The sequence below is a fragment of the Eubalaena glacialis genome, chromosome 16, assembly GCF_028564815.1.
Source record: "Eubalaena glacialis isolate mEubGla1 chromosome 16, mEubGla1.1.hap2.+ XY, whole genome shotgun sequence".
In the NCBI taxonomy this organism is placed as follows: Eukaryota; Metazoa; Chordata; class Mammalia; order Artiodactyla; family Balaenidae; genus Eubalaena; species Eubalaena glacialis.
The window spans coordinates 206,838-231,441 of NC_083731.1; the positions used below are offsets into that span (position 1 = coordinate 206,838).

General features: G+C 58.4%; 1 protein-coding gene across 3 annotated transcripts in view; it reads left to right on the forward strand.

Moving 5' to 3' along the window:
- Positions 1–24,604, forward strand: part of RASA3 (RAS p21 protein activator 3) — an 89,327-nt gene that overhangs the window by 46,445 nt on the left and 18,278 nt on the right. For 2 of the 3 annotated variants that reach the window (XM_061170832.1, XM_061170833.1), the window contains exons 3-12: positions 412–515; positions 9,186–9,280; positions 15,792–15,868; positions 19,270–19,350; positions 19,680–19,752; positions 20,379–20,455; positions 21,223–21,327; positions 22,762–22,918; positions 23,216–23,364; positions 23,888–24,002. In XM_061170832.1, the coding sequence (XP_061026815.1) occupies positions 412–515; positions 9,186–9,280; positions 15,792–15,868; positions 19,270–19,350; positions 19,680–19,752; positions 20,379–20,455; positions 21,223–21,327; positions 22,762–22,918; positions 23,216–23,364; positions 23,888–24,002 (1,033 nt within the window). The remainder of the gene's footprint in view (positions 1–411; positions 516–9,185; positions 9,281–15,791; positions 15,869–19,269; positions 19,351–19,679; positions 19,753–20,378; positions 20,456–21,222; positions 21,328–22,761; positions 22,919–23,215; positions 23,365–23,887; positions 24,003–24,604) is intronic. The other variant, XM_061170834.1, reaches the window with a different exon arrangement.

The following is a 24,604-nucleotide window of genomic DNA, read 5'->3' on the forward strand; positions in this document are numbered from 1 at the left end:
GGTCCTTCCATGTCTGTCACCTGCCCTCGCCTCCCTCCCCCCCCCACCTCCCTCGGCCCGGCCGGGACCACCAGCTCCCAATTTCGTGTCCCCCACGTGAGGTCACATGTGCATGCCTGAGGCAGGAAGCCGGCCCCCCCCCAGGACTGATCCTCCCCCAGGACTGACGCCCCAGGACTGACCACCCCCCCCAGGACTGATCCCCGCCGCAGGACGGATCCCCCCAGGACTGACCCCCCCTCAGGACTGATCACCCCCCAGGACTGATCACCCCCCAGGACTGACCCCCAAGGACTGATTCCCCACAGGACTGATCCTCGCCCCAGGACGGATCCCCCCAGGACTGATTGCTCCCAGGACAGGGGACGCGGCCTCGTAGAATCTAACGGTGCCCCTTCTGTCTGTGTCCAGCCCCTTCTACGGAGAGGACTTCTACTGCGAGATTCCGCGGAGTTTCCGTCACCTGTCCTTTTACATTTTCGACAGAGATGTTTTCCGGAGGGATTCCATCATAGGTAGGTACTGACCGACCAGGTGTTTTCTTCATTTTCTCCGCCTCTTCTGAATGGGGCTTATTCTGGCAGAATTGGGGCGTCTCCCAGGCACCCCGTCTGAGCCGGTGAGCCACGCCAGCATCTCGCCTGCCCTTGCTGGCCGTCCCGGAGCTGCCCTGTCACTGTGTTCTGGGGCGACACCCCATGAGCTCACGCGGGGACACGGGGACACGCGACAAAGGCAAACCATCCTTCAAGGCGAGAGTGGCGTCCCCCCAAACGACTCCCGAAGGCTTCTCCAACCATCCCACCACCCCAGGCCTTGCCCATCCCTGAACCCAGCACCCGTGTATGGGGGACTGGGATGGTATCGGGGTGCTCAGAGGTATTGGGGGTGCACTCAAAAGCATTAGGGGCTCTCAGAGGCACTGGGATACTGTCAGAGGTACTGGGGGTCTCAGGGGTATTGAGAGTCCCAGAGACACCAGCGTCCTGGAGAGAGTGAGGCCCACCTTGGATGTGGAGCAGCCCAGAGCCGCCCGTTTGGTGGGTGCACCTCTGTCCCAGGAAAACCCTATCCGTTCCCCGTGACACCAGAATTAGACCCGAGCTGCCCAATGTGGGCTCAGTTGTGGCCATGGGACCCCAGCTGATCGTCGCTGGCCTGGCTGCTCCTGGCAGGAGGCGTCTCGGTGCTTCGCTCCTGGACAGAGCAGTTGAATCTGGCGGGCCCCTGACACTGCAGTCTCCCGCCCGCTCCTGGGGCGTCTGAGCAGCTCCACTCACTGCCCATACGTGACTGGTCAGGGGTGTTTGCGCCCAGGCCTGCAGCCCTCAAAAAAAAGTCTGAAGGCAGCTCTGGAGCTGAGGTCCTTTGAAGAAGCATCTGGCAGTGTTTCCAGCCCATGGATCAGAGCTTCCCACACTCGTCAAAATGCAGATGCTGGTTATTGGGTCTGGGGCAGGGCCCAGAGTCTGCATTTCCAACAAATAGCATTCTTGGAAACTGCTGTGTTTTACGTAGAAATCACCAGAGTTTGTTCAGGAAGTACACGGCCTAGATGACACAGCAACTCAGATAATTCACACTTGACTTCATTTAAGATGGAGCTGTGATAGGGCCACTCAGCAGACCTTTAACTCTGAAGCGAGAAGGATCTTCGCCTTTGCGGGGCCACTTCTGTGCTGCTCGTCCTGCAGGCCTGCTCCCTTTGCCCTCAGGATGGCGCCCGAACCCTTAGCTTGGCATCAAGCTCTGGTGATTCCTCCTCCAGCCCAGACATAGGCTCTGGCCCTCCCGGCCCCTCTCCCGGTGCCTCGCAGCCTGACGCCCACCTCAGGCCCTTCTCCGATGCCCACGTGGCTGCCGCTGTCGGCCCGAGACCCTGGTCAGCTGGAGGCTGCCCCTCGGTGTGTGTTATTCTCACCGTCGCCTGTGGGAGCATTTCTTTTGTGTCCACTGGACCGTACTTCCTGTGGCCTGGGGCTCTCGGAGCAGGGCCCGGGGGTGTCTCTGTCTAGCGCCTGCTGGGTGCACCAAGGTTTGTTCAAGGAGGAAAGGAGAGGAGCAGAGCGGTGGGTTGGAAGTTTACATGTTCCTGGATGGAGCTCACCTGGGCGACAGGTGAGACCCACAGGGAGATGCAGCGCTGGCAGGGTCGTTGGCTCAGGTTATACCAGAATGAAGAGGAATGTGACTGATCCTTGGAGGCACATGGGAGCTTTTTTGAGTCGTAATCCTAAGGAAAAAGGAATTTTAAAATATCTTTGCACATTTTAATCACAGAACCTGATCTGTGATTAAAATGTGCAAAGATATTTTAAAATATAGTTGGTTTTGGGGTTATTTCCCCTTATAAAAATCAAATAAGATGTTTATCAATCATTCTGTTTAAGGCACCCGCTATTTTTAAAGAGAACCAGCAAAATCATGGTTTAGCAATTCCTGGTGGCTTTAAAATTGGGACGTGTCAGGGTGCAACCAGATTTAGATGTTTTCAACATTGTTCTCACAGCCGTAAAAATAAGAGGCTGTCTGGATCTCCAGGGATAATTTGAAGTTATGACTAGCAATTATGTTGTTACCAGGATGAGAAACCAAGTTCTAGGGTATAAATTTGTGTCACGGAAACAAGCATAGATAGTGTCACCGGCTTCTCACGTCTGCCATGTGATCTGATGGCACCGCACCAGGTTCTCCCGGTGCAGCAGCGCGTGGGCCCCCCCACGGGCCGAGTCCAGGGGTGGGGTGTCCCAGGGAGGGTGTGGAGATGCAGTGCGGTGTGGTCGAGGCAGTGCTGGGTCAGGGCCACCGGCTCCACTTCCGGTGCGGGGTGTGGGCTGGTGGGGCTCTGGGGGCCCGGAGCCAGGCCTCCCCCTCTGCCCCACTCCGGCTGTGGCCCTGCTCATCCCACCATCTCCCCGCTTTGTCCCTCCAGCCCCGCTGGCAGGGGCTTGCTGCAGTTTCTCTATTAAAGAGTGGGAGGGTGTGAAGTGAGACCTTGATCCTTTCGTTTATAAGCCAGGGTTATGAAGGTATAATTTGCACACTGCGCCCGCTGCAGGGAAGTGCCACCGTTTACCCACTCATCATTCGACGGAGGTGGGGTTGTGTCCTGCTTTTAGTGATTGTGAACAAAGCGGCCATAAACATTCTTGCCTAGGTCTCTGTGTTGGCAGATATTTTTATTTCTCTTAGAAAATACCTAAGAGTGAGATTGCTGGGGCGTACTGTAGGTTTTAAAGGACAGCAGAATTTGCCATCCCAAATAGGCCACTGTGGCATAGCGATTTGTTTGAGCTGAAGGCAGTTGGGAAGAAGCAGACACAAGGAAATCTCTCTACCCTAAAAGCAGAACATAAATTCGTCCAAATCCGAGACGACCCTAGACCCTTGTCAGCCCAGAGGCTGCGCCAAGGCACCCACACAACGAGCCTTCTGGACCATTGGCTCCCACATACATTTACCTTCCTGGAAACTCAGAGTCCTTTCCTTGGTCTTGTCACTTCTCTGAAAATTGGTGGTGGTTGTTTTAGGTTAAGATGCTACGAGTTCCAGCCACCTCCTTGAGATACTCATCACCAAGTTTCCCCCATGTATATCTGAGATATGTTAATAAACTTGTTTGTTTTTCTCTTCTTAATCTTTCTTTTGTTACAGAGCCCCAGAGAACCTAAAAGAGTAGAAGGAAAAAGATTTTTCCTCCCCTGCAGTGTATGTTTACCTTTATTAGAAACTGACAAACTGCTTTCCTGAGTGCACCATTTTGAATTCTCTCTGGCACTTGTATCATCAGCTTTTATTTTTGATTCATTTTTGCCCTTCTAATATGTGTGTAGTATCTTATTGTAGCTTTTACTGCTTTTTCATGATGAAGAATGATGTTGGGCATCTTTTCATGTGTTTATTTACCATCTGTATCTCTTCTTTGGTAAATCATTCAAATCTTTTGCCCTTTTAGTTGGATTTTCTTATTGAGTTTTTAAAGTTTTTAAAACATATTCTGGATACAAGTCCTTTATCAGATGTATGTTTTGCAAATATTTTCTTTTAGCTTGTGGCTTGTCTTTTCATTTTCTTATGAGTGTCTTTTGCAGAGCAGAAGTTTTTAATTTTGATGAAGTCCAATTCATCAAACATTTTTTTCTTTTATAGTTTGTATTTTTGATGTCGTGTCTAAGAAATCTTTGCCTACCATGGGGTTGTGAAGATTTTCTTCTGTCTTTTCTTCTAGAAAGCTTTTGGTTTTAGCTCTCATGTTGCGATCTATTTCAAGTGAATTTTACATATGACAGGCTTCGTTTTTCTCCTTACAGATGTCCAGTTGAATTACCGTAGCACCTTTTGAAAGTCACTGACTTTATTTGCATGGGTCTATTTATTATGGTCTATTTATGGCCTATTTATGGCTTCTGTGTTCTGTTCCACTGACCTGTATTCCTTTCCTCACACCAACACCAAACTGTCTTAATTCCTGTATCTTCACAGCAAGTCTTAAATCAGTCGTGTGAGCTCACCAACTTTATTCTTTTCCAAACTTGTTTTGCTATTCTAGGTCCTTTGAATTGTCATTTACATTTTCAGTCATCTTCTCAATTTCCAAAATGACTGAGATTACACTGATCTATAGATTAATTTGGGGAGAATTAGCATCTTAACAAAACTGGGTCTTCAGACCCTCCAGCGTGGCATGTCGCTCCACGTACTGGGGTCTTTAATTTCTCTCATCAGGGTTTTGTGATGTGTTTTCAGCACACACACACATATGTGTGCGTGTGTGTGTGTGTGTGTGTGTATACATATAATTTATCCCTATATTTTATGATTTTGATAGAGTAGACAAAGATTTCTGGGATAGTACACCAAAAGCTCAAGCCATAAAAGCATCATTTTGTGGATGTGCTGTTGGTATCTTTTCAATTTCAGTTTCCATTGTCATTGTTTGTGTGTACAAATACAGTCGATTTTATGTATTGACCTTTATTCTAAACACACCTACTCTGCCAGCTTTTCTTGTAGCTTTTCCTATAGATTCTGTGAATAAAGACTTATTTCTTCCCTTCAAGTCTACAGGCCCTTGTTTCTCTCTCTTGCCTCTGTGCACTTGCTGGACACCAGGGTGAACAGGAGCGATGAGAATGACATCTCTGCCCCCTGCCAGGCCCGGGGGGCGGGGGGCATCCGGCTGTCCCTCCTTAGTCACCACCCTGCAGGTGTCACCCCTGGCTGCCCACCTTCCCGCACCCTCTGACCTACCATACCTGGTTCCCCACGTCACATGCTGCCTCTTGAACTACCTGATGTGCTTCTCTCTTCTGAACAGACCCTGGCAGGTACAGCACCCACCCATTACCAGAGGAAGTAATACACGGGGCTTTTAGTGGTGGAAAGGCTGCCACACCACCTCTGTCCTCGTCAGAGGGTGAGGCCCAGGGGGCATAGTGACCTGATGTCACTCAGATCGATTGGGACAGCTGTGGATTATGACACATCAGGCACGTTTAAGTGGGTGTTGTGGTCTGCAGGTCAGGTGCTCCCCAGGACAGCCTGTGGGAACACTACCTACCTCTCACGTGTAAAGAGTGCATGTTCATGTGTTCTTGATGTGGTCGGTCTCTAGAAGGACAGACTGGCAGCTGGTGACAGAGGTGACCCTGAGGTGGGACCCGTGTAGCAGGGGAGGGAGAAAGTTATTCTTGGCTGTATTTTATATCCTTTCTAATGTTTCAGACTTTGTTCTATGTTCTGGTATTACCCATTTAAAATTAAGTACTTCCAAAAATAAAGAATAATAATGATGTGTAAGTTGTAGGGGTCATATGAGCATTAAATATGTGTCTCCTCCCTATTCCAATCAAAGCTCATAAAAACATTGCAGTTACTTAAAATTTCAAACTTCAAATGTGACCCTCCTATCCAGCTGAACTAATCGTGGAGTCTGCAAATTTCTTTATCCCTTTTTAGTGGAATATTATTGCCCAATTTAGTTCCAAGAAATGTTTGTTTCTTGTGGCTTTATTCCTGCAAGACTCAAAATTATATTCCCATTGGGGAAAGGGGTGGAGTTTTGCAGGAGCCAAGCAGAGAGAAAACCAGGGGCTCTGCCTGGTGACAGGTGGTTAGAGGTGGTGGGACCCACGTCAGGACCTCGGCGGGATGCTCCCAAGACCAGGAGTGGTGGGAGGAGAGGGGCCTGGGATGGGCCGGGGTTAGGTGGGGTTAGTCCTTGGGACTTGATGCTGGCTGGAGAGAGGCCTGTGCGGCCTGTAGCTCCAGTTCTCTGAATCCCTGTGGAACGCCCTCTTTCTGCAGCCTGTGTGCTCTGTGTTTTCTGCCCTCTGCCCCCGCCCTCTACCTACGGACTCTGCATGCCGTGGCCTCCGTGCCCTGTGAGGCCTGCGGCTGGGCAGGACTTGGCTGCAGATGGTTCTGCGTGGCCAGAGCTGAGCCAGCGAGGTCGATGTGGGCAGTGGTGTTGACCCTCAGAGCCAGCTGTGCTGCGTCCACCTTGCAAGTGGACAGAGGGCTGGCCTTGAACCGCCGAGCCGGGCCTTTCCCAAGGCTGTGTGACGGTGGGAGGTGAGTAGAGGGCCGAGGTGAGCGTGCAGAGGTACTGCGGGGACAGTGGGCAGGGAGACGGGGCTGCTGCAGGTGATGGTGGGGGGTAAACAGACCCGACTCCGCCGTGCTCAGCCCGCGGCACTTGGACCGGCGTGTCCCTGCTTCGTTTCCAGCTTCCCGTCTGTGCCCGGTGGGTGCGCCTGTCAGGTCTGGAGACCAGGCGTGAAGACTGCAGGGCGAGAGCCTTCTCTCATCCACCTGGGTTCCCCGGCTGGACCCCTACAAAACTAGACAGAAGATGGGCTAACAAGAGAGAAGCAAGCATTTTGTAATGCCTTTCAAGCGCACGTCTCGGGAGGAACCTCAGCGTCGCGTAGCTGGGAGCTGGCGACACGTGGGCCCGCAGTGCATCTTAGCAAAGGGACAGCACGTTCAGAGAAGGCACAAGCCAGAGGAGAGAGGTGCAGGCTGCTGGGGCACCGAGCGGTGGAAGGGACCGTGGAGGCTGCCGGGCGGGGTGTGCGCACGGGCCTTGGGCCGACGCCCCCTCCTCACGGCCGAGCCGCCCTCGCCTCTCGCTCGCCTCTCGCTCTGAGACGCGCCGCGTGTACGTTGGGTGATGTCCTGAGCTCCCCCAGGAGCCAACTGCAGAGCGTCCTTTCCCTGAAACCTACCGACCAGCAGATGGCTGGGCCCCAGCGAGGCCTCGTGTGAGCCTCTGGGCGCAGCACGGAGGCTGCCCTATGGGCCCCAGGGGAGGCCGAAGAGGAGGTGACGTCGCAGGAGGGCCTCGTGAGACGGGGGCGTTTGGGGAGAAGAAGCGGTAGGAGAAGCACGGAGGGCAGAGCCGCAGCGACGAGGCCCGAAGCCCGTGGGCGGGACGTCGGCCACGTCTGTGACCAGCAACCCCCGCCCCGCCCCGGGGCTGCTGCAGGGCGACATGAGGGGAGAGTGCGAGGGGCTGGCGGGCAGCATGTGTGGCAACCACAGGGTCAGCTGGGCGTCAGGCCCCGCCGTGAGGCCGCCGGTGCTTCTGGTCAGAAGCACAAGTCTTTGAAGAAACAGGAAACGGAGAGCAGGCCCTTTGCGGAGAGGACTCTGCGTCCGGGGTGAGGGCAGGGTGGGCCGGCCAGCTCGGGGCTCCGCAGGGTGCCCACAGGGGCCTGGGGAGCGTCCCAAGTAGCAGAGGACGCGGGGTGAAACGGCGCCAGGGGCCCAAAACGTCTCCTTTGGTAACTGACCACGCTCCCAAGTTAGGCGGTGTGTCCTGGGCTGTACACCAGAAACAACTGAACTTAGAAGGTGTTTACTTTCATGTTGTCCTTTATCGTTCCTGTTTCCGTGTGTGATTTACAGTGTACGTGTGTGTGTACACGTACAATGTACGTGTGTGTGACGTGTGTGTGCATGTGTATTGCATGCATATACGTGTGTACGCAGGGATGCTCACGTGGGCAAGCGTGCGACTCCCCTACCCTGGTGGACAGCGTGGTCCCCGTGCTCGAGGCCACGGGATGTGGGGACAGGAGGACAGCCCAGTGGCCGGTGCCCTCTGTCCCCCCAAGCTGTGGGGTGTGTGCTTGCTAGCTGCCACGTATGTCTTTGGAATAAATAAGGTGAATGAACAATGCATGACGGTGGTAGATGGATATTTAAATACTATAAATCTATGTCAGGTAATGTACATCACACACGTATATTTACGTGTGTATTTTCTTTGAAATTCTAGCTCCTAAGTACCAAGCCTATATCAGGAATGTAAAACTATTGAGAGCAGACGTCATTAAGCTTTGGGACCCACAGAAGTTCCCTGGGGGCCTCGTGAAAACGAAGATTCCAGGGTCCCACCCCAGAGACTGTTTTCTCACGCAGGATGGGGCCGGGGAACTTGCATTTAGGAAACTCTCCAGCTGTTTTGATGCAGGTGGCCTGTGATTACACTTTGAGAGACACTGATTCATAGACCCAGGCGGGCGATAACCCGGCTCACTCCACGGGCCGGACAGGAACACGTGTGCACACATGCTACATAAGCTAAATGTGCAAACACGCACACGCATGTGCACACTCTGTGTGAGCCGACTGTGCACGCTGCCTGTGAGCTAGATGTGCACACACGTGAATTCTAAGCTACAGCTCATACGGGCACACGCGCATTTCCAGGGACTCTGCAGCGACGCCACCCTGCCTCGCTCTGCAGCTCGGGCATCGGGGCAGCGGGTGGCCGTGACGTGGCTGCCTTGGGTGCCTGCTCCCTCACCCCATCCCACACGCCTCCCTCCGGGCCCTGAGCCGTGCACCTGGCGGAGCCGCTCTCTGACCTGTAGGATCTGCGCCGGGTGCCCCCATGTCCCGCAGCCTGGGTGACGGGGGATAGCACGCCCCCCCGTCACGCCCAGGCTGTGGACACCGTGGAAGTGACCTCGAGACGGGCTCTGCTCGGGGTGGACGTGGCACCTCTGAGATGCAGCATGGCATCTGTTGCCCTCACTGCGTCGTCTCTTTCCCGATGGTCTGCTCTGGATTTCCCATTTGGAGTGACTGGCAGTGGTCGTGGAGACTGCTCCCAGCCCCGCTGGGTGGGTGGGTTGGCGCCCTCGTGACTGGTCTCCTCTGCGTTGATCTTCCAGGGAAGGTGGCCATCCGGAAGGAAGACCTGCAGAAGTACCACAACCGGGACACGTGGTTCCAGCTGCAGCACGTGGACGCCGACTCCGAGGTGCAGGTGAGGCCTCGTGGGGCCCGCGGGACGTGGGGGCCTTGGCGGAGGAGGCCTGACGGCGGTTAGAGACATAGACGCTGGACTCCGGTCTGCAGAGGGAGCGAGGCTTAGCAAGCTGTCCCCTGCGTATGTCCTCCTGGGCTCGTGCATTTGGTTTGTTCCACTGGTTACTGTCGGACTTAGTCGTGCAGCTTAAAAAATGTAACATGCGAAAGAATGCAACACATAATTGAAGGTAAAGAGAGAATAAGTGAGAAAACGCAAGGGTGTGGGCCTTGCCCACTGGAGGTGCCCGCGTGTGTTCTGGGCTCCCTGCCCTCAGCAAGGCAGGGCTGGAGCTGAAGGGAGTGACCGGAGTGATGAAGTCCCTGTGGCCTGAGCGTCCCTGGGGCTCGCCCAGCGCCCTGGCGATGTGTTAACTGGGAGTGACCCCTTGACCAGTGCAAGGTGCCCCCACCCCGGGACGGGGGGTTTCTCCCCCAGCTGGGCCGCTCCCCATGCCCAGGGTCCAGGAGACGCCCACCGGGGGGGCCGCCTGCATCTTCTCTTCTCTGGTGACCCCGGCCTGAGTTTCCGGTCAAGCCCGTCCCCGAGCCCGGGCCACGCCTGGAATGCCAGGGCCAGCGCCGAGCCGGGCCTGCTCTGAGCTCAGCAGCGTCAAACAGCAGGTGTCGCGGACAGAATCCCCAAGTGGGCACCTCGCGAGGCCTTCCTCGGGCTCCCGGCCCAGCGTCAGCGCGCCTCCCCGTGGACCTGGGGCCTTGGCCGAGCTCGGAACTGCACACCGGCGGCTCAGGGTGTCCATCGCTGAGGCCCCTGGTGGCCGCCGGGACCGATGCTCAAACTTCGACAAAGAGGCAGCCAGAGGGACGCCTTGAGAAGCCTAGCCCAAGGGGCATCATAAGGGTGCTTCACGCTCAGTTAATTCCAACTGAGGGGCCCACACGTGCTGTGGAAATTGGGGGAGCTGTGACTGCTCAGAACTAGTCACGGAGCCCCAAGGCCAGAAGGACAGCGGCCGCTGCTGCTCAGGTGACCAGGAAATCGCCTCCTTAGGAAGAAGTTTCTGGACCCCTGTGCGGCGTGTGCTTTACACCTGGGCCCCGCCTGCCTCCGTCACCGTCGTTCTTGAGAGATTCCGCCTGTGGCCGCGATGACCCCACTGTTTAGTCCCCAGATTTAAGTTCTGTTTTGTTGGCAAGTGTAGCTTTTCCTTTTTTTTGCCTTTTCAAAAAAAAAAACAACTTTTAATTTTGAAATGGTTACAGAGTCACAGGAAGCCACAGGAAATACTGCACAGGGAGTAATGGTTAGCAAGCTGTGTGTTCTCCTGTTTACACTCAAAGACTGTAAATAGGAAGCAGGGCCATGTCCCTTCCGGGTCCCGCACAGTGACATCCGCATAACTGGTACAGGGTCCCCGACCCCATTCAGGTCTCACCAGCCCCGCGTGTGCCTGCATGCCCCCGTGGGTGCGTCTCACGCGTGTGGCTGTGTAACCACCACTGTCCAGATCCAGAGCCGCTGGGTCACCGCAGCCTTGGGAACATGACGCGTGTGTCCACCTGCAGCCTGAGGACGTCCGGGCCATTCCCTGATGGTCCCCGTGACGTGGGTCCCGACCCACTGGTGATTCCACGGAAGCGGGACTGTGGGTGGTGGCGGCCACTGAGTTCCAGGCACCGAGCAAGTGCTCTCCGGAGGGGACCTGTCAGGTGCCACGGGCAGCAGCCTTTAAAGGGGCAGTTACGCACCTTCCCTGCAGCCACGAAGGTCAGGGGACACATATGGTTTCTCCAACTATCTGCTCAGCGATTCACAAAGGCAGCAGAAAGGGAGTGTCACAAAGCCAGGGCCCACGAGAGACCAGCAAGTCACGGAATTGGGGGAAGAAGAGGAGTGAAAGAACGTCTGGCTTCCCTCTGGAACTGATGTTTGTAAAGGTCTCTGGTCAATCACTTTATTAAAAAGAACCCGTCGCTTCTGCTCCTTCCCTGTCCCCGGCTGGGCACCTTCTGGATGAGGCAGTCGGCAGGGACGGCCCTACCCGTGGTCCCCGCTGGGCAGCAGTGGCCAGAATGCGTGCTCACGTCCGCGAGGGCCCCTCCCGATCGTCCAAGGACGCCGGCAGCCGCAAGCTCTGCATTGAGCGGCTTCTGTGAAACTTGTTCTTGGAGCACATGTTCCGAAAAGGCAGAGACAAGTGGGCTGCCCCAGCAGAGCCGCAGCCCCCCAGCCCGTGGCCTCTTCTTGCACCTTTAGCGACAGGGCAGTAACTGGCCTCATAGTAGGTGCCCTGGGAACGTCCTCTGTGTGTCTGCCGTCCTGAGGATTTCCCCAACAATCAGCGCCTGCAGCCATACACCTGCAAGGACCCGAGAGTCTTTCTAAGGCTCGGGAGTGTCAGAAGGAGAGGAGGGGGTGGCCTTCGCCTCCCCTCGAGGACGCGGCTGCTTCTCTTGGTCGCCCTCATGTCCCTGCCCCTTTCCGATGCTCTCGGCTCCGGCGGGGCTGCAGGTCCAGCACTCAGTCGCCGGCGCCCGGGTTTGCTCTGCGCTGACCTCCACCCGGCCTCGCAGGCCCTGTGGAGAATGAGGACGGGGCAGCGATGGCTCCTGTGCTGCTGGGCCCCTGCCTGCGGCCATGGGCGCTGCAGACCAGGGACCGACGCCTTCCTGAGAAAATTGCACAGGAGCCACCAGTGCTTTTCTCTCTTAATTAATAAACTTTATTTTTCGAGCAGTTTTATCTTTGCAGAAAAGTTGAGGGGAGTGTATGAAGAACCCCGTGTACTCCTCCCCCGACCACTGCTAGCGTCCTGGGTGCATTTGCTATGGCTGACGCCTTATATTCGCTGAAGCCCCCGGCTTACAGTGGGGTCCACCTTGGGCTCTGGGCCCCCCTGGCTGACAGGTGGGTGACGTCTCGGATCCCCTGTCGGAACCACTGCTGGTTTTCTGCAGCCAGGAGTGACGGCCCTGCTTTCATTTCTGTTTTTTCTTAGCGGGGCTAGAACTTTACCAATTTTATTGATCTTTTCAAAAAAACAGCTTTGGTTTGTCTATTTTCTGTATTGATTTCCAGTTTTCATTTTCATTGATTTCTGCTCTAATTTTTATTATTTCTTTTCTTCTGCTCACTTTGGATTTAATTTGCTCTTCTTTTTCTAGTTTCCTAAGGTTAGAAACTTACATTATTGATTTTTGCTTTTCGTCTTTTCCAATATATGCATTCACTGCTTTAAATTTCCCTCTAAGCATTGCTTTTGCTGCATTTCACAGATTTTGATGTTTTATTTCATTTTCACTTATGAAAAGAAATGAATTCAAAGTATTTTTCAGTTTCTCCTGAAACTTCTTCTTTGGCCTGCTTGTTACTTGGAAGTGTGTTCTTTAACCTCCACGTATTTTGGGATTTTCTAGCTATCTTTCTGTCACTGAGTTCTAGTTTAATTTCCACTGTGGTCTGAGAGCAGCTGTGATGTAATTTTTATTTTCCTAGACCTGCTGACGTGTTTAAGACCAGGTTGGTCTATCCCAGTGGATATTCCGTGAGGGTGGGTGATGCTGTTCAGTCCCAGCTGTTTTTTTAAACAACTTCTTATCATTATTCTCCTTAAATGAGACTGGGAAAGACTATGAAATCAGCATTTTCAATGCTCTGTCCTAAGGTTTCTCTTCTCATACACCAACGTAAATGCGAGGACTCTGGCCAAGTCTCAGTACGTCCTGCCTGGGCTAATTGTTAATGAGCACGATTCAGCTGGACCCCCCCTCCGGGGTTCCGGCCCCTATGGGAGGCATGGCCACCTCTGCCCTCAGCCTGGCAGGTGGGCCTGTGACCGCCTCCCTGGGGAAGAGGGCTCCCGCTGGGGTCAAAACAAGCAGAGGGGGCAGTTTTGTGTATAGCTGTGCATCCACGGAAGGTCGCGTGCCCTGCAGAGGCCGAGCCTGGGAAACCACACTTCCTGCCTGCCCTGTGCAGGGTGTGGCCCGCGGCACCCCAGGCGTTGGTGTTTGCGGTGGGATTGTTTGTGCAGTGAGCATGGGTGTGAGCTTCTGAGCTGCAGATCCTGGGCTGTTCTGCAGAGGTTTCTCTCCGAGATGTGTGGGTGTGTGTTTTATTTACCTCATACCAGCCTCCCCCAAACCCCCCGAAATGTAACAGCACGAATCAGCTGGCAACATCTGCCCCCTCCTGGAGGACGCGCTGCCCCAGGAGAGGAGCGCGAGCGGCCACAGTCCGCGTCCGTCCTCCACTGGGGAGCAGGAGCCCGGACGGCCGGCGGCGCCTCAGCCCAGCGCCCGGCGCCCGAGGCTGGGGCCCAGCTTCTCAGAAGCCGGTCGAGCATCACTGGGGATGCGTTGGTCTGAGGGGCCGTGGTCCACCGTCTGCCTCAGAGCAGGCGCCCGTGCACCTGGGGTGCGATGAAGGACACCAGGCTGACCGGGCCACCAGTGACAGCTGAGCTTCCTGCTGGGCTGGTTTCCAGGCCGTCAGTCTATGCGTTCTTATTTCATTGTAAGGATGGCAGTGCCCACTCTGTGGGCACGACAGTGCTGAGGGTGGGGTGGCTCAGGATGCACCATTGGCCTTTGGGGACTTTGTTTTTTCCACCCGCACAGGGAGGCCGCCCACCCCCCCCGCCACTCCCTCCCCAGTTACCGGCCCCAAGGATTCGCTCTCAGACCAGCCTGCCGCGCGCGAGGGTCGCGGTGCACGGTGGACCCTGTGTCCGCGCCTGGCGGGTGAAGGGCACTCGGGCAGACGCCCCAAGCCGCCGTGGGAAGAGCCGCTGCTCTAGGAGAGTGCACCCCCACGAGGGGAGGGCCCCGTCAGAGCCTCCGCAGATACAGATGTGACTCCGGGTCGGGATGCTGGTGTCGCCCGGGCCGCGCGGCTGTGATGCCTGCGGGTTGGTCCTACATCGCGGGACTTGTCGCGGGTTGCCTGCCCGCAGGTGAGGGCAAGGCCGGGAAGGCCGGCACCCAGCCCTGCCCGCAGCTGGGGGGCCTGGACACGTCTGCGGCTGTGAGCGCCGCCCGCGGCCTGGGCTCCCCACGGGGAGGCATCTGTGTCGTCGGGAGCCCGTGTCAGTGTCGTAGGTGAGGTGTCTGGTGCGTGAGGCCGGCCTCCCCCAATGCTGCTGCGGCCCGGGGCAGCTGCTCGCTTCCAAGCTCGCGATCCCGGAGCTGGTTTGCTCTGAGTGGGAGAGGCTATCCTGGGGAGCTCGTGTCACCTACCAGTGCAGGGCCCGAGAGGTGTGTAGGAGACAAGAGGGCCTGGGGTGATGGAGGCATCGCCCTTGACCCTTCTCATGGCCAGACCCTGGTTTCTTGTATATTTTCTCTTGTCTGGCGGGCGGGGCTCTAGCTGGGGGTGCGCCCCGCACCCCCCATCCTCAGGCTGCGTGTGCGGGTCCAGCCTCTCCCTTTCTCATAATCGGTGCTGCTGGCGTTTTGTCGAAACACTTCTCTGGTGGCTCAGTTCAAGCTTAGAAGCAGCAGGTAGGAAGGTCTGGCCGCTGTTGGAGCGGGCTTCCCTGGGGCAGAAGAGGAACAGCAAGGATCCCGGGCCCAGGAGCCGCTGGCCAGGTCAGCACACGCCCCGTGCAGACGGCCCGGGCTGGGGCGCTGGATGCTCCCGCGTGGGGTCGGGGTCCCGCGCTGCAGTGGGCGACTGTTGGGGCAGTGACGGGAGCACGCGGGGCTGAGCGCCCCACATCGACCCCCCAGCTGGTGAGCCATCCCCACCGCGTCCTGGGTTCTCCTGAGACGTGGCAGCCCTCACAGGCTCTCCCCAGACTGCAGGGTCCAGGGGTTTCAGTCGGAAAGGACCTTGGAGACAATGGATCCAGTTCACCTCCGTGTCTAAGGAAAGTCAGTTTAATTTAAACTAACGCTCGCTCACGGAAACACGAGCGTCACGCATTCTCCTGTTGGACTTTCCGGGAGCTGGTCTCCCCCCTTCTCTTCGTGGCCCTGATGATGCCCTGGCCGTGTCCGCCCTGCCCACTCGCCGTCCTCAGCCGGTGCCCTTTGCACAGACAGACGGGTGGAAGCACAGCCTCGGCTGCTCCATTACCCCAGCTGCTCTGCCCCCTCCTCCCAGAGCACGCGTGAGCATCCGCTTCCTTCCTAAAGAGCAGGGCTGAGGTTGCTGGCCTCCGACCCTGCCTGCCGCAGACGCAGAAGCACTGAGACGCCTGGGCAGAGCTGCCCACGCCTGCCCGGGGCCTGCGGCGCGTGAGTGAACACAGCCCAGAGCAGACAGTCAGGCCCATTTGGGACACTGCTCCCTCCAGCACCTTTTCCTTTTCTTTCTTCTGAAACAGTGCCTGCTGTCAGCGTCGTGCCCGATGGGCTGGAAGCTTCTTTAACCCTCTGGGATCTGAGCCGGGCGGCTGGACGCGCGTGGATGCCTCACAGGGTCATGTGTCACCAGTCTGTGATCGGAGCCCAAGAGCTCCCGCTGCTTGTGGCCCCCCGTGACCCCCTGTCATTGTCACTTTCAGGGCAAGGTCCACCTGGAGCTGAGGCTGAGTGAGGTCATCACCGACTCGGGTGTCGTCTGCCACAAGCTGGCCACGCGGTAAGACACGGGACGGCCACCACAGCCTGTCTGCCCAGGACTAAGTCTAACCCCCAGGGAGCGCGGTGGCTCATGTTTTTTAAACAAATGACTCAGGATTCCCAGGCTTGGGCATTCCCCAGATGACTTTCTTACATCCTTGCTCACCCTGGAGGTGACGCATTTGGCTTTTGCAAATAACCAGTTACTCAGGGCGGCGTTTAGGCAAAGAGGTTGGGGTCGTGGAAACGGTGAGATGGGGGCAGAGCTGGGGCCTGACCTCAGACCTCAACCCCGAAACCGGAGCTCCTTCTACCCTGCATGCTTGATGAGTGTGTGCACGTGTGAGTGTGAGAGTACAGGTGTGTAGGTGTGAGTGTGCACATGTGTGTATGGGATCGGCTTAGACAAATGCCTGGGGTGTGAATGTACCTTTTCCAGTGAAATAGGCTCTGGTCGGATGTGCTGCAAGCAGCCGTGACCCCCAGGTTATACAGCAGAGCCGTGACCCACAGGTTGTACAGCAGAGCCGTGACCCCCAGGTTGTACAGCTGAGCCGTGACCCCCCAGGTTGTACAGCTGAGCCGTCACCCCCAGGTTATACAGCTGAGCCGTGACCCGCAGGTTGTACAGCTGAGCCGTGACCCCCCAGGTTGTACAGCTGAGCCGTGACCCCCAGGTTGTACAGCAGAGCCGTGACCCCCCAGGTTGTACAGCTGAGCCGTGACCCCCCAGGTTGTGCAGCTGGTGAAGTGACATCTGAGGGAGGGGGGTGCGATGTGCCCATGACACCTGTTTTCCTGTTGTGCGTTTTGCATCCAGGTGTCAGCGTGTCAGTTTTTCTTTTTCTCCGGGATGTGTAACTGCAGTTGGGGCCAGTCAGCGTGTTGGTTAGCGCCTTCCTCACGGTGGTCTGTAAGGAGTGGGAGTGACATTGACGGGCGGCTGCTGCCCTGCGTCTGGCAGCGCTTCTCCGAGACGCCAGCTGCGGGAAGAACTGCTCCCCCTGTCTGAGCTGCTGCCGGGAAAACCGTTATCTCTGCGGATCCAAACTGCACCACTGTCCCAACCGTCCTGATCAACAACTGAATGTGATAAAAATGCGTTTGCCTTGAACTCTGGGCTTTGGCACAGGGAGGGGGCGAGTGAGCCCCTTCTCATGCTTCCAGCCCCAGAGGCAGCAGCCCCCCGACTGAGGGAGGGTCGCTCTTGTCCTGAGACCTCCTCCCACCCGTCCACCCGACGGGTCGCCCTGTGTGTTCCTCCCATGCGTGACCCACCCGCTGTCCCTGTGGCTGCCAGGCCCCCGAGCCCCCGGGGGCTTCTCAGGGTGTCAGCCCCTTGCACAAGCTCTGTGCCTGTCCCTGGAAATGTGCCTGAAGATACTTGTTTAGTGACGAGTTAGTTCACAGAGGGAGGAAGATGACCCAAGACCAGGTTAGTAGCAGGGAGAGAAGTGCAGAAATTCCAGAAAGAAGAGTGGAAAGAGAAAGAGTTGAAAAGATTCACTCCAGTCCTTGAGGGCCAGCCTGTCTAGCGGGCCAGAACAAAGTGGTGGAGAAATGGAGAGAGAAGGGGCCACACGCTCCAGGCAGCAGGAACGGAGGAGGCGGGCCCTTGCCCCGTGAGAAGAGTGCCCGTAAAGCATCAGGACCACCAGGCTCCCGAGAGGGGCAGAAGCCGCCCAGGCCACCCGGCGTGCAGGAGTGAGCGAGGAAGCAGGGCACTCAGATCCACGGCATCCGAGTATGGGCTTAGGGCTCTGCTTCCAGCCAGGATGGGACAAGGGGACTCACCTCTCTCCCGCCACAAAGGACTAAGGAGCTGACGCCGTGTGAGCCAGCCGTGCAGACGGAGGGCGATCGGCCCCCAAGTGGGGAAACAGACAAGGTCGCCGCAGGCCACCTTTCGTCCTAGAGGTGCATCGGCGACATGCCCAGCGAGGCGTCCCCAGCAGAGCCCAAGGCGGGTGAGGCGACAGATGGGAGCTGGGGCATCAAGGCCACCGTGGGCACGTTCTGCAGGGGAGGGGACTTCGTGCCACTCCCCAGACCTGCGAGAACGGGCAAGGTGGAGTCCCTCAGGGCCGGGCAGGCGAGGGGGCAAAGGGGCGACGGGGCCATAGAGCTGGGGGTCATTCGAGTTTCCACCAGCCCAGCGGAGAGCCTGCGCTCACTCCGACCCTCAGCACGGACTCCAGGGGCCACACCGGGCGGTGGGGCCGCACTGTCCCCGAACAAGGCTGCTGACATCTCCCGGACAGAGCCGCAGACGAGAATTGCTCTTCAAACAAGAGACCCCAACCACTGACAGCGTGGATGAGCCCAGAATCTGGGCACCAGTGACGTGAAGTTCACAGCGTCCAGCATCCAGCCAGAAGCAGGAGCAGGAGCTGTCCAGCGACAGCCCAGGGTGACAGGCGAAGGAGTGACAAGGGCGGTCCAAGAGCGGGAGTGACTGCAGTCCAGAACCCAAAGGGAGCCAGGCGCCGGGGCGGTTGGCAGAGTGAAGCCTGAGACGGGGTCTCCCGGCCCGAGAGGTGCGTTGCAGGCAACGCCCGGCCTAGGGCTCTAAGCCCCTGGAGTGCCGGGCCCTCAGGTCTCCACCGATAACACAGACTTCGCCACAGTTCCTACCTGGCAGGCCCGGCCGGGCGGATCTCTCTCGAGCTCCTAGGAAGGGAGGGCAGGGGTTTCGCTCAGGGAAATCTCCACTGTGGATGAAGAATGTCAGCTGCCATATCAGTAAACAAAGGGTGTTGCAGCCCCCAAGCCTGCAGCCACTGCAGCTGCCTCCACGGTGCCCCTGCGGGGACTCCGGATGGGAAAGCACAGGACGCTGGCCCCAGAGAGCTGAGGTGCACATCAAAGGAACGATTTCCGTGAGCCCAGACTCCCATACCTTCCCACACATAGAGAAGCGCTACATTGCTTAACTGGAGATGTCTGGTTTTCTTTCATTAACAGTAATCTTTTGATGTTCCGCCTACCTGGTCTTTGTTGCAGAAACTCCTATATATCCTGCCTCCCCGCTGACCTCTTCAGAGGAGTCCCTCCGAGCCTTCTGAGAGGCTGCGTCCCGGGCTTGAGTCCTCAGAAAGTCCACCAAATAAAACAATTCTCAACATTATTTGTTGTGCGTTTTTTTGCAGTCGACACCAGCAACGTGTCCTCCGCAGCCGGGCTGCTTTTCCCTTTTCCCTGGATGCACGCACACCTTCTCCTGCCTCCAGATGTCTCCTGACTGCTGACCAGCGCGTCCATCTCTGTTTATTAGACGGGAGCCCCCGGGAAGCACTTTGCAGGGACTTGGAGCTCTTGGCCTGAGCTGTTGAGACAGCTGCCCTCCCGGACCCCAGGGTGGCCTTGAGAGATGGCCTGCTGGCCTCGGGTCCCCTCCTGACCTCCCACTTCTTTCCTCAGCATCCTCGAGTGCCAGGGCCTCCCCATCGTGAACGGGCAGTGTGACCCCTACGCCACGGTGACCCTGGCGGGACCGTGCAGGCAAGTACAGCCTCGGCTGGGAGGGGGGCGAGGTCGGATTCCCGACTCGGGAAAGCAGGTGAGCCAGACGAGGGTGTGCAATTTTAACTTCCTTTTGTTTCCTTTATTGCCCTAGAGTCGCTTTGTAAAAAAGAGAGCCTTTCTGATCTTCACGTTGGGTATCTTTGGCTCAGTAAAGGGCCCTGATTTGCATACTATCTGGGGTTGGAGACAAACAGACCCGCCCGTAGGCCGTGGTGACGTGCGTGCTGGGTGGCCCAGCCTCAGCCAAGAGATTCGGCATCAACAGTGCTTGTTTTCCATCCTCATCCTTCCCCCCTCGATTACAGGTCGGAAGCAAAGAAGACAAAAGTGAAAAAGAAGACCAACAACCCCCAGTTTGACGAAGTGTTTTACTTTGAGGTTGGTGTTTCAGTGGCACAAATGCAGTTGAAACGCACACCCCAGGGTCTTTGGCAAAAAGACCCTCAGTCACTTACTTCTGAGAGTTCTGGGGTGCTGTCCCCCCACGTGAAGACCCCCTCCTGCCCTGCAGCTCGAATTCCTAGGAACTGTCCTTCCTTCCCTGGGCAGAAAGGCTGTTTGTTGCTTCCAGCATGACCCGGTTTTGAGTTGAATGCTGACAAATTAATACTTTCCAAATTATCAAGACATTGATTTTTTTTAGTTTGGTTTGGTTGGTTTGGGATTCTTGGTTTTTGCCTGCTACACCCAGTCTTCCCTGAGCAGTGGAGGGAGGCTTGTCTCACCGGAAGTAGTGAGGGTCTTGAGGCAGAAGAGGAAGTGCATTCAGATGAGAGCCCCCGGCTGCCCCTCAGAATGTGAACCACCAGCAGGACGGCGGCGTGGTGGCCGAGGCCGGAGCAGAACTGCCAGCCGCGGGCTCTGCGGCCGCGGCCCTGGTGACGCGCAGGTGGCCATTCTTCCCCCGCCAGGGCCGGCCCAGATGAGCACAAGGGGGCCTTGCTCCCAGGGAGAGCGGGCAGCCAGGGGCAGCAGAGGCCTGACGGTCTCCCTCCGTCCCCCAGGTGACCAGGCCCTGCAGCTACAACCGCAAGTCCCACTTCGACTTCGAGGACGAGGACGTGGACAAGCTGGAAATCCGGTGAGCGGGAGGCACTCGGGGTCGAGATTCTGGCGCGGCGGGGCGGCCTGATTGCCTCTCTCCTGCTTGCTTTTTGCTTTGTCTTTAAACATTGGGGAATGGATAGAAAGGAACTTCCGTTTTCTGGATTATTTTAACGTGAGGATGTTGGGTGGTGGCAAAAGGGCAAAGGTGGTGTGTGTTCGCCTTGCAGTATCTTCCGGGCTGAAGGGCGACGGCTCCGAGCCCCTCTGCGTGTGCAAGGCCCGGCCTGGCTCACGGTACCGCTGCTTCGGGGGCCTCGCTGTGCCGGGTCGCAGCGTCCGCTGGGGGACTCACCAGCCCTCTTGCCACGCCGGCCACAGCACCGCCCCCATGTCAGGGGACAGATCATAAGCCTGAGGCTGGGGTGACCGCGTTAGGTCTGATGGGCCCTGCTCACGAGAACCGTAGGGATTCTCCAGATTTGACATCATTTAAAATCTGCTTTCCTGTGGGTCAGGGTTTCCCGAGGCGCCTGAGGTTCGGAAGCTCAGAGGGGGCAGAACCGGGTCCCTCCCGCGAGCCCGGCCTAGAGCAGTGACAGGCTGTGGGGGTGGGGCTCCGGGCAGGCGGGCTTGTCCCTCCAAGGGCCTGAACTGCTCGACCTCACGCTCCAGCCGTGCTCAGTGTGGCCTTCAGGCCCCGTCCCGTCCTGCCCCGGGTTCTCTGGGGAGAGCTCGGGGGCGCCGGGACCCCGCCCCTCCTCGCCGCCCGGTAAGAGGCCCCGCACAACTGCTGTTTTCCAGGGTGGACCTCTGGAACGCCAGCAACCTGAAGTTTGGGGACGAGTTTCTGGGAGAGCTGAGGGTCCCGCTCAAGGTGCTGCGGCAGTCCAGCCCCCACGAGGCCTGGTGAGGGCACCCGGGGCCCCGCAGCGGCCTCCGCACAGAAGGGAGCCGTGCCAGCCGTGCCCCGCCGCACTCAAAACCCTCGTGTGTCCCAGAGACCAGTGTCCTGCGCCCCGTCTCCCTCTCTCATCTCCAGGGCACCCGGTTCCCTTTCACCAGGGCTTCCAGGTCACATCGCGTCACAGGGAGCAGATGCCAGTCTTGGCCGCTCCGGCCCCAGACTGGCTTCACTTCCCACGTCCCCGCAACAGACGCTTGGGCGGGGGCAGGTGCATGCACCCCACACCACACACCAGAGCCCTGCATGCCTGCAGACCCGGGTGGGTAAAATTTGGGTTGTGCCCTGGGGAAACTGGAATTCCTGATTCAGTGCCCCAGGCGACCCTGCTCAGCCAGCAGCCCGGCCTCGTGATGGGGCTGTGACGGGCAGCCCCCGGTGGCCAGTGCCTCAGCCCATGGCGCGCCGCCCGGCACGTGCGCTCAGAGCAGCCGGGTGCCTGCAAGGCCGCCGGCTGCGCCGGGAGAGGGAGAGTGTCCGTGAGGAGCACCGCTGGGTGCCCGTGTGCCTGGGGCCGCCCGCCCTGCAGCACAAGCCCACCCCCCGGCGTGCACTTCTGAGGGTGATTCCACCCGGGCTCTGCTCAGTGCTGGCCGCTGTCGGGTGTCAGTGTTCAGGGGTAAATTATTTTACTGCAGTTTCCTAAACTGCTCGTGACCCCTTCCCCTGTCCTACCTGTTCCTCCCACCCTCCCGCTTCCCCACCCCAGCGTCTGAGTCTGTGGCTCTGTGTGATCAGCGCGAAGTACACAACTGTGGGGGATGCCCATGCAGGCGCTGCGGGGGTGTCAGATGGGGGACCCCCCAGGTGCCTGGACCCTGCGGGAGGTATCAGCTGGGGGACCCCCCACGTGCCCGGACCCTGCGGGGGGTATCAGATGGGGGACCCCCCAGGTGCCCGGACCCTGCGGGGGGTATCAGATGGGGGACTCCCAGGTGCCCGGACCCTGCGGGGGGTATGAGATGGGGGACCCCCCAGGTGCCCGGACCCTGCGGGGGGTATCAGATGGGGAACCCCCCCAGGTGCCGGGACCCTGTGGGGGTGTCAGGGGACCCCCCAGGTGCCCGGACCCTGCGGGGGTGTCAGGTGGACGACCCCCCAGGTACAGGGACCCTGCGGGGGTATCAGGTGGGGACCCCCCAGGTGCCCAGACCCTGCGGGTGTGTCAGTTGGGGGAACCCCCAGGTTCCTGGACCCTGCGGGGGTGTCAGGTGGGGGCCACTGAGGCAGAGGGACCTAAGCGGGGTGTCCTGCAGAATCTCCCGAGTCCCCTTGCCTCAGACCCCGACACAGCCTGTGACAGGAGGACCACCCAAGCGGGGTCCCTGGGGGAGCTGCTGCCTCATACTGCCTTGTTTGGTCCGTGTGTCCTGCACCAGGTACTTCCTTCAGCCCCGGGACAACGGCAGTAAGAGCCTGAAGCCGGAAGACCTGGGGTCCCTGCGCTTGAACGTGGTTTACACGGAAGACCACGTCTTCTCCTCCGACTACTACAGCCCCCTGCGGGACCTGCTTCTGCGGTCAGCGGATGTGGAGGTACCTGCATGGCTCGCGCACCGTAGCCCCCCCCTTGGGCCTGCCGTGTGTTCGGGACCATCTGGGTCTCCCTCTGCTGGGAATGGGAGCCCTCACGCCCCCCGCAGCGAGAGCCACAGGACCCGGCGCCGCCCGCGCCTGGCGCTCCGTCTGACTGTGACCCCAGGGTCGTGGCCCTCTGTTCACCGGCCCCGGTGCTGTGTGTGGGTGGGGAGGGGGGAGGCGCAGACCCGCCGGGCGCACGCGGAGCAGGGGGCTGGGCCTGGGGCTCGCCTCCTTCACGCCCTGTCTCCCCAGCCCGTCTCGGCGTCCGCGGCCCACATCCTGGGCGAGGTCTGCAGGGAGAAGCAGGAGGCGGCCGTCCCGCTGGTGCGGCTCTTCCTGCACTACGGCCGGGTGGTGCCCTTCATCAGTGCCATCGCCAGCGCCGAGGTCCGGAGGACCCAGTGAGTGCCGAGCGCGCCCCGAGACCCTCCGGGGGTCCGGCCTGGTGAGGGGCTGGACGGGAGTCCGGGCGGCCAGAGGAAGCCACACGGGTCAGGGTTCCTTCAGAGACACACTTGCTCTTTTAAAAATGCGCCTTTTCTCCTGGGAACTGGGAGGCACGTGGCCTGGAGGGGTGAGCGGGGCACCGGGTGCCTCGGGGGCGGCTCCATTCCTGAGGCTGGGGCCGCGGCCCTTCCGGGGAGGCGGGTTCTGCTGGGAGTGGCTCCCTGGGACCGTTGGCTAACAAAGATCCAGAGCATGCCCTGCTGGAGGTGTCGTGAGGTTGGGCTTTGCCTCCTGTGCTGACCCCAGGCCCTGAGGAGGTGAGGGGGCGCGTGGCCGCCGCGCCCTGGGGACCCAGTGGTGGCCGCGGTGGGTTTGTTACACGGCAGGCAGACCCAGGGCTCAGGCCCCCGCTGCGAGGCGTCGGTCAGGTGGCCTCCCTGCCCCCTGGATGCCTCCCTATCCGACACTGTTTTCCAGGGATCCCAATACCATCTTCCGAGGAAACTCGCTAACGTCCAAGTGCATTGACGAGACGATGAAGCTGGCGGGGATGCACTACCTGCACGTCACCCTGAAGCCCACCATAGAGGAGGTGAGGGGGGCGCTGCTGGCGGGCCAGAGAGTCCCGAGGGAAGGGCAGGTGACACAGAGCCCGCAGCCCCGGGCCCCGCCTAAGCCCAGAGCTGTGGCTTCCACGTCAGCTTCTCCCCGGCTTCCCAAGGGGACCTCTGAGCATCCCAGAATCTTCCTTGTTTTCTCAAATTAGAAAAATACTTAAGCAAGTCCATCATTCCGCTAAGACAGAATGACACACAAGAGAAAAGCTGGTTCTTCGAGGACGCCTCCTTCCCCGAATCTGCGAGGGCAGAGAGACAGCCCTGCTGCTGTTCCCCCCCAACCCCAAACCCCTGCCCTGGGTCAGACACCCTGGGAGGAGTGACCCTCCGTCTCTTACTGACCCCTTCCTGGGAGGAGGTGTTTCCCCCAGAACAGTTTCACCAAAAAACAGGTCCTTTGCGGTCCTTGCAGTCCTTTGAGGGAATTGAGAATAGATTCTGGTTTGATCTGTGAGCCAAACCCTGAGAGCACTTTGAGGTGAAACGTTAATAAACTGGTGAAGCCTCATCCCGTGTCAGCCGCCGCGCTGCAGTCTCGAGAAGGACCGCCCCTCCTAGGCCGGGCCTCACGCTGCCC